At 41.2% G+C, this 10034-nt stretch overlaps 1 protein-coding gene across 6 annotated transcripts in view; it reads right to left on the reverse strand.

Moving 5' to 3' along the window:
• ASPH (aspartate beta-hydroxylase) overlaps positions 1-10034 on the reverse strand; it is a 168427-nt gene that overhangs the window by 19245 nt on the left and 139148 nt on the right. For all 6 annotated transcript variants that reach the window (XM_023750997.1, XM_023750994.1, XM_023750993.1 and 3 more), the window contains 2 exons: positions 5638-5736; positions 3506-3595 (listed from right to left, as the gene is read on the reverse strand). In XM_023750997.1, coding sequence (XP_023606765.1) covers positions 3506-3595; positions 5638-5736 — 189 coding nt within the window. The remainder of the gene's footprint in view (positions 1-3505; positions 3596-5637; positions 5737-10034) is intronic.

Consider the following 10034-nt stretch of genomic DNA (forward strand, 5'->3'; position numbering starts at 1 on the left):
CTAGCTGTAACATGATATGCTGGCCCCCAAGAAAACTAGCCCTTTCAGGGACAGCTGGCTGCAGACTGCGCTGCTCCATCTGTCTCCCTCAGATGGTGCCCGGCCATATGCTCTCCGGGAGGCCCTCCCTCAGGTTTCCCCAGGCGCACACTCCACTGTCCTCAGGGCAGAGGACAATCTAGTGATCTATCAATAGTAACCCCTCCGTTACTGTAAATCTGATCTAATGATTACTTTTAAAGAGTGATTTCAAATACACATTTTAATCAATTAAACACCACCTTTTAATACCAAGCAGATAAAAAGATGTTCCTAAAACTCCAGATATACTTTAAATGTAAACTATAGTGACTTTTACATCTTAAAATTCATACTTGGAAAATTCTTTCATTAGAAAAATCAAGTGTGATAGCAGTACCACTTCATATATTCAGTAACTCTTTTCAGTTTACTTGCTTTTACGTGTGATCAGTAGTTGATCTTTCTAAGAACTGCAAATATCTACAATTTATAAATGGTGAAGCCGAGGTTTAAAAAGGCTACAATCTTGAACTATAACCCACAGCTCCTGACAATTTGCTCCACAACTACTCTTCAATCATATTTTCAATGAAGGTAAAATCATCTTCAATTACATAGAGGACCCAATCAATTCAGCCAGAGGAAAAACACACACACACACATCTAACCTATTTTTCAATAAGAATTTGCAAGAAAATCAAGTTAGAATCCTTTGAAAATTTCCTCTTTATTGTTTCCCTTTTATACTTCTTACCAAGAATACTGAAATAGAGTAGCTGGGGGGCACCTTCTTAATAAATGTGTTTTCTATACTTCAAATTATTGCCAGGTATGGTTACACACACACACACACACACACACACACGACACAGAAATTACATGTCAAATGATTCCAACTCAGAAAATCCCAGGCCACACCTAGGGAACAGGTTATGTCATACGTGGCCCCAGCCAGAGTCCGCTATGCCTGGGGCTCGGTGCGCAGTGGGGCCTGGAGACACACTTGTGGTGCAAACAGTTGGCTGCAACCTGCCTGTGGAGGACCGTGAATGCCTTCACTTGGAAATAGAACTGATTTTTATTTTGCAACAGGGGGTATTGGACAATGAAAGTTAAGTCTAAAGCAAGACACAGCAGCCAGGTTCTTACAGCCATCGCTACATGGAAGGTGACAACAGACAACACAGACTGAGCAAGAGGGAAGGTGACACAGGCGCCAAAGATAATAGGAAGCTAACGCTCAGATCCTGGCCTGTCTGGACGGGAGGCCTCTGAGAAGAGGGAGGAGCTAGAGCTGATTCAAGTCCAGATCCTGGGAAGTCGGCAATGTCATCAAATGAGAGATGGAACCCAGGAAGGCAAAGGGGTTAGAGGAAGAAGATAAGAGAGTTGTCTTTGTGACATTGTGTGGTGGCATTAAGCAGGCAACAGACGTACAAATCTGGACTTTGAGTGGGATATGAGAGAGCTGGGATTTGGGAGTAATGGAAATGTTGGGAACAGCTGAGTGTGAACTGCTGAGATGGTCATGGTCTGTCTTCCTCCCACTCCTGTCCATACGGAACACACCACTAGGAAAACCTTCCTCAAAAGCAACCTTAATCAGGCTCTGCAGCACTGGGCTGCGGGGCTGCTTCTCTCGCGGGGCCTGGAGCCGAGCTCCAAGCAGAGAACATGAAGATGGCCGCTTGCTGATGGGCAAACTCAGAGCATGACAGTCAGTTCACAGATTCCATACCTAACATCAAGAATATACTACATGGGGCTTTGCCCAGCCGGTGTGGCTCAGTGGTTGAGTGTCGACCTATGAACCAGGAGGTCATGGTTCAATTCCTGGTCAGGGCACATGCCCGGATTGTAGGCTCCATCCTCAGTGTGGGGTATGCAGGAAGCAGCCAAGTAATAATTCTCACTCATCATTGATGTTTTTTTCTCTCTCTCCCTTCCTCTCTGGAATTAAGCAATAACTATTTTTTTAAAAAAGAATATACTAACATGGGGTTTTTACTTGTTTTCATTCCACTGTAAGGATGAGTCCTTGTGAACTTATAAAATTCAAGAACTGTGCTGTTCTGTGCATATTAATTATAAGTAAGTGGATAGAACAACAGTCTCCTAGGTTCAAATCCCAAGCCCCTAACAAGTGTTCAGCCCTTGAAGTAAGGACTGTTTTCATCTAAGATGTGAGAAGAAGCCATAGACTTCTTTGATCTATCTGTCTTTGCCCTGGACCCTGAGATGTTCAAAGATAAATTAATCAGTGAGAATAATTACATTTATAGAAATCAAACGTGAACATTTATCCAGTGTTAAGACACTGCAGCAAAATCTTTCTTATCCCTTTCATTCAAAGGAGGTATCAGGCATCTACATCTAAAAGAATGAAGGAACACAAAAGTGATTGCTCATCAGCAATTTCTTCTCCCTTATTTCTAATTCAGAGTCTCACTGCATCCTTTTATCCATGGCTCTATGGAGAGCCCAGCCTAGAGCCATGTGATGGTGCAACACTTACTTGGAGGTGGGCTTCACTGTCCAGCAATGTCCTGTCAATCATGGTGGACTGATTGGGAGAGTTTTTGGCATTTATACATCATGACTAATGATCTAATGTTATTATTTTTTAAAACATACATTTTATTGATTTTTAACAGCGAGGAAGGGAGAGGGATAGAGAGTTAGAAATGTCGATGGGAGAGAAACATCGATCAGTTGCCTCCCGCACACCCCGCACTGGGGATGCGACTGCAACCGAGGTACATGCCCTTGACCGGAATCAAACCCAGGACCCTTCAGTCCACAGGCCGACTCTCTATCCACTGAGCCAAACTGGTTAGGGCGATCTAATGTTATTTTTAAAGAAGCTGACATTGTACCCAGAAAATGTTTAACAGCCACAAAGAAAATATGTAACCTGTTTTAGTTACTACATTTTCTGAGTCAGTACCTGTTATATTCCTACAGGTATTCATCTTAAACTTGGTATTAAATATTTCACAGGGTAATTTACACAATTAACCATGGGGTTCAGGGAGCTTAGGAATCAGTTGAATAAAGACTTCATTCTAAAATAACCACTTTTTAAGTTCCTAAATAAAAATAAATCTAAGCAAACTGTTAAAATATTTTTTAAATATTTAAACAATTTCAAAGATATCTATTTCACATTTAAAAAATATTTTTCAAGGCAATGTCTACCATTCTATACATACACATAGGCACGCGCGCGCACACACACACACACACACACACACACACTCTCTCCTATTTAGAGACTGCTCTTATGATTATTCATTCAGATATTTTCTTGATTGAAAGAAACTACAGAAGCCAAATCCCAAAAATTCTTTATAGGATTAAGTAAGAGTTGAATCGTTTCAAAAAAACTTAAATCAAAAAATCATGTTAAAAAATAACTTTCTCTTAGAAATAATTTACCCCTGCTCTATCCTCTTTTAGAACAAAAACATCATAAACACATTACCTCTTTGTTTCCAACCCTCTGCATGGCATCCCCCAGGTGAAAATAAAATCGTCCATCATCAGTGCCAGGATCCCCAGATTCTATTCCTTCCTGTAGAAAAGGCAGTGTTCGCATTTATGAAAGAATACCACAGTCAATTTATTGATTTACTTAATCTTTATATACCTTTGAAAATCAAAGAACCAGACAAATTCATCTCAACGTTAAAGTTTGGCAATTAGATTACCGGTCAATATTTACAATGCAAAACCAAAAGGAGGTAGTAAAAGTTAAAATTTAACAATACATTCATCATTAATTAACAGCAGACTAGCCCATAAAATTAGTACGATGCTTTGTGAATTGTCTCTGTGGATGTGATCATATTTCAAGATCCCAAATAATTTCTTTGGCTGGGTACCTATCACATTTATTCAGTTTTCCAAATCTAAACATATGTCACCTAGAGGCTTGTTTAACAATGCCTGAACCAAAATGTTTAGTTACTCATATATGCCGGAGGTGACAGAGGCCCAACTGCAAGTAATATTTTCCCCTCTACAAACAAATGTGCCCTCACTTTTTAACAAAGTATTTTATAAAACATTCGATAGGATTAAAGCGAATTGGAATCTCTGAGAATGTAACTGTTATTAAACAAGTCTTATTATAAAACACTTAGCTGATATTTATCTCCATCTCCCCCATAAGGACTGAAATGGAGATTTATGTAAAAAGAAAGAGAAAATATTAAAGCAAGAGAATAAACTTTAAAAAAAGGACAAAGGTATAAAAAATATTTCAATATCAAGGATTTCCTTTTAAAAATCTGCATCTTTGAGGCTTTTTCACAAGAAGCCTGTTTTCCTGGGAAGAAATTTTATTTGCATAATGTTGAGGAGTAGCTGCAACAAACCGGAGAGAAGCAGAGCTGTGATCAGGGTTCTGGACTGAGAGACACCCCAATAAATGTCCTCAGTCGCTAATGGACCACCCTGCCCCCCATTTCCTTGTCTCTGAAGCAGGGAGAGTCCTGCTAGGCCTGACTGTGTCAAAGGAAACCTAAGGGGAACACCTTAAGTCAGAGAAACACACATGCCCACAGGGTCATGGCAGGGGATGGAAAAATCTGCAGAGGCCCAGTGACAGCCAAGACAGATTGTGGGGTACATATCCACCTCACTCTCATGCTGGGATGTGGGCGAGATATGACCTTTTATGAGAAACCAGAAATCTGCATAATTATATAAAATGTTCTGATTCTCAACACAGGCAAGCAATTAAAATTGTTTTTAATAAGAGTTATGTTGGCCAAAAATAACGTGCAGGCTATTTGTGATCAGTGGGCTGTTATTTGGTACCTCTGATTTAAGCCCTGTGTTAAAAGAGATCATAAAAGTATAATATACTACTACTTAAAAAAAAAAAAAGTTCACTGACATTCAATCAGCTACCTGTCCAATATGGTAGCTGCTGGCTCATGTCATTATTTAATTTAAAATTAATTAGAATTAAAATTTCAATTCTTCAGTCATACTCCCCACATTTCAGGTGCTCAGTTGCCACGTGTGGCCAGTGGCTACTAGAGTGGAGAGGACAAATAGAGGACATTTCCACTGTGCAGGCAGTTCCACCGGTAGCGCTGAGCTTGACCAAATGTGATGCTAGCCCTCTGACAAAGATTCAACTGGATATGAGGGGAAAATGACAGCATATTTTAATCTGAGTATTTTGAGCTACCAGGCTTTTTGGATTTTGACCTATTCAGTGTGCATTTTTTACCTCACTTTGTATAAGCTGTCCTGAGCCCTATTTGAACTAGTTTCAATCATTTAATTCATTGCCCATATTTAAAAATATTACGTCAGTAACTTTGGTCTACCTCTAAGTTTCAATAAAAACCAATAACCACTTCAGTTTTAGAAATTTCTTCATAAAGTCTTTTCCAGGAGTCACTGCTCATACAGTTGGTGTTTCTACATTGGATACTCTCAATCACAGTGAAGGTCCACACTGGCCTATGAATGTCATGGTCAGAAGATTTACATTTTCACCATAAAAAGACTCAGCAGTGCATGCCAATCAATGTACAATGCATAGATTGACTCAGAACAGTCGGAAAATGAACAAAGAGCAAGGGCCGGGACAGTTACCTTCAAATAGGGAATGCTTTCTGCAATTTTGTTCTGGGCCTTCAGGATAAAGCCGTAATGTACTTTAGCGAAGCCATCATTTGGCGCCACTTTCAGAACCTAAACGCAAAGAGAAAAAGAAGCTACTGTGATTGACTACAAATTCTACAAATGACTGTCAAAACAAATTCTAATTAGCTTTGCTCTACTTGGATCATGACGATACAGCTTAAAACAGTAGTGTTTAGTTTCATTGCAATATATTAAGCTTAAATGGCATAATTTCCTCTCAACTCAATGTTTTTACACCCACACATTAGTTCTTGAAAAATGAAGGAATAACTGTGAAAAGGCAACGACTGCTAGAGTGTTACTTTAACAATGCAAATAAGCAAAACATCTGTCGATTGTTATGACTTCAATATATTTTTAGTAATCAAGAAAAACTACATTTGCTATCTTAAAGTCAACTCTGAATGATTATACACTTCTTTACATACATGCCTTATACATTACCTTAACAGAAAACTTAGTTTGCATTTGTAATATATCATGATCCACTGATTCAACGTAAATTTCTTGACAGTCTAGCCATTTTCTAAAAAATATTTTTTTATTGATTTCAGAAAGTAAAAGGAAGAGATAGAAACATCAATGATGACAGAGACTCATTGACCAGCTGCCTCCTGCTCACCCCCACACTGGGGGTCAAGCCCTCAACCTGGGCATATGCCCTGACCTGGAATCGAACCATGACCTCCTGGTTCATAGGTCAATGCTCAACCGCTGAGCCACACCGGTCAGGCTAAGGTCTAGCCACTAGAATAAAGTGGTGAACAAATCCAATATTCTGTGATAAAACCCAGGTAAATATTTAAAATAAATCAAATTATGGTTTATCATATGCATTTATTATGATTAAAGATTAATTATGCAAAGTGCCTCTAAATTAAATATTAGCAGTGAGAAATCAAAACAATAACATTCAACTTGGAGAGCTGCTTAAATAAACTAATTTACAGGACAAAAGTGAAAGATGAAGAAGGTGTGGGCTGAGTGAATATCCCGTAGCTTCTCTTTCTACTTGAGCCAAAGTAGGAAAGGGGTGCACAGCCATGAAGGGTTCCTTACACAGAAGGATAAGTGTGAGGAGAGGGGACCCAAATACTTTAGCATTTTCCAGCTTGCATCCAGTCCCACAGCTCATCCATCGGCAAATCCAGACAACACTACCTTTAAAATATATTCAGAATCATACCCCTTATCCCCTTCTTCACCACTGCGACCCTGGTCCGAGTCTCACCTCTCCCGTACCTGCACCCCAGCCCTGCTCTCCATCACCCATTCTCCACCCAGGGCCCTGAATGGGCTCACGAATCCTAGGTCAGATGTCACCCCCACTCTGTTCAAAACCCAAAAGTGTTCCACTTCACTCAGAGTAAGCCCATATTCTAGGAACAGCCTCCGAGGCCCCCCTTGAACTGGCCTATCTACTTCTCTGGCCTCCTCTCCTACCTACCTCCCACCAGCTACTCTGAGGCACTCTGGACTCCTCGATGCTGAAATGCAAGCCAGAGGCATGCGTGTCTCAGGACCTTTGCCCCTGTGGCGCTCCTTTGCCCCAGTCTTCTAGATGTCCACATGGCTCACTCCCTGACCTCCATAAAGTCCTTGATCAAAGGTTGCCATCTCAGTGAAGCCTACGCCCACCCACAAGATATAAAACAGTTCCCTTCCTCCCCGTCCTGACTCCTTATCCTGACTCCTCTTTATTTATAGCGATTTGTATCTCCATCTGACTTATTATTTATTCCACTCTCCTACTACGAAATAAGCTGTACAGGGATTGTGTCTGTTGCACTCACTGCCGATCCCCAGTGCTAGACCAGTGCCCGGCACATGGCAGGTTGGAAGAAGTCTGCACTGACTGAGCGGATGGGTGCACGCTGCTTTCCTCCCCAGGGAGAGCTCTGAAAGCAGGCTCTGCGGCCGCACCTTCCCAGCACCTGTTCCCAGGCGGGGTGCTGAGAAGAGCTCCACAAATGCCCCCAGGATTGAAGCGGATGGAGGTCGAGCATGTTTCCGGTAGCATAACTCTGAAGGGATTATTATACAAAGTACAGCTACACAGATGACATTTCTGCTTCCTCTAGACACACAGCTGTCATCTCAAGTAATCAGCAAAGGTGCTCCTTCACTAGATATTGTAGAACACACAGACCTCTTCTCAGCTCCAGACATATACACATAAATGAGATATACTCGCTTTTCTCAGGGAGCTCTCAGTCAAGGCAGGGAGACTGACCCAGAAGCAGACAATGGCAGTGCAATGTGGTAAGTGTAGCTATAGCGATAGGCATGAGGCATGCAGGGAGTATAGCGGAGGGGCACCTAGCTCACTCTGGGGTGGGTGTGGCTGGGCCATATCTGAAAGGCGTTTAGGGATGAATAGGAGTTCATCAGGGAAAGGGAGCCTGGGAGATAGAGAGGGCAGAAGGCAGATCACAAAAGCTCCTATTAAAAGAAAACACACACACACGCACAAAACAAAAGCTCCTGTTTAGTTGCATGATCAAGATAATCTACCGGGGAGCAGAAAATTACAATGCCTCTGTTTGCCTGTCTTTGAAATGTAATATTTAGTAGGCAACAGACTCTAGGGCTCTCCTCTCATCTGCATGGCAGAGTGTCCCATGTCCCACTGATACGCTTGCGATCGAGGGGAGGGTGGGCGATCAGGCAACCAGAGGCTGCCTCCCTGCTTGCTTCGCTATGAGCACCCACTGTGCTTGCTGCAGTTCACACGCAGGTGCATGAGGGATGTGCAGGCTGTATTATCCAGCTGTAACCAACAAACGCTCAGAAAAGGACAAGTGGCTCTATAAGATTTCTAAGAATCCCAGACTGATGTTAATACTAACAACATAATACAAATTCATTCTCTCTCTCTCTCTCTCTCTCTCTCTCTCTCTCTCTCTCTCTCTCCTTACACACATACACAACCAAAAAATGGTATAGCTGACATTTCTAGTCACAGTACGAACTGCATGACATTACCAGAAACTTTAAAATCATATACTAGTAATCATAATAGCATTACACACTGATATTACTAAAATTTTTTTTTCAGGGAGAATGAAAATATTTTTGGCAGTTAAATAACATTTTAAAAATATCGGAAATATCGAAGTATTTTGGAGGGAGTAGCTTTTACAACGTCCATCATAAATTAATACATACACATACATAAACATGCATTTTGCAGGTATTTGCTTGAATATTTTTTAAATTGATTTCAGAGAGGAACGGAGAGGGAGAGAGAGATAGAAACATCAATGATAAGAGAGAACCACTGATCAGCTGCCCCCTGCACTGATCCCCACACTGGGGATCGAGCCCATAACCCAAGCATGTGCCCTTGACCAGAATCGAACCCAGGACCCTTCAGTCCACAGGCCGAAGCTCTATCCACTAAGCCAAACCGGTGAGGGCTGCTTGAATATTTTTACTGGAATTACACAAGACCACTGCTGGGCAATGGGAACCACTGAAGAGTTAAGCTGAGGATGGATGGTCAGATCTGTGACTGGTTTGGATGAATGCGGAGGAGTCAGGCCTGGACAGGATATATCTGTTTAAAATGGAGGGGATTTGAAAGATATTCAGAAAATAACAAGGAATTAGTGATTGAGTACTGGATTGTAGACCCTATGAAGACATACTGTGTTTGTACCGTTAGCTACCATTTCCCAGGCTTCTGTGGTGGTTTACATAAAGATGTATGAATAAGCAAAGCGATACCTGAGTAGGAAGAATTTAGGGGGTTATTGGGGTGACACGGAGGGAGGAGGGAGACACAGGGGCACCTCCAAGAGCTGCAGGTGTGAACAACCTAAATCTAACCATTTTAAAGTTGGTCTTTGTTGAAACTAAATGCAGCAAAAACCCAGAAAGGGAAAACGTATAAATTTACTTAAAGATAAAAATCAAATGAAAAAATATACAATTACACTATCAGTTTTCTGGAAATGATCTTTGACTGAGCCATAACGTATCAGGATAAACTGTGGTTAAGGAAAGAGAATCCATTAGACACAGCTTATTAACTCTGAAGTGAAAGAAGAAATAAAAGGCAAACCACACATGTATTTTCAGTCTATTAATGTGTCTTTAAAAGGGAACCCACTCAGTTGTATTAGACAACTATAGTTTAGACTTTGTGTATCCTGTTGTGCTTATTCAGATGGGATTATGATTTCCAATGTATAAACAACAGCAGGGGAATTTTATTTTTTTCAAGATGAAGTAAAACTGCCGAAACCGGTTTGGCTCGGTGGATAGAGCGTCGGCCTGACTGAAAGGTCCCAGGTTCGATTCCGTCAAGGCATGTACCTGGGTTGCAGGCACATCCCCAGTGG

Source organism: Myotis lucifugus, unplaced genomic scaffold, assembly GCF_000147115.1.
Source record: "Myotis lucifugus unplaced genomic scaffold, Myoluc2.0 scaffold_17, whole genome shotgun sequence".
Taxonomy (NCBI): Eukaryota; Metazoa; Chordata; class Mammalia; order Chiroptera; family Vespertilionidae; genus Myotis; species Myotis lucifugus.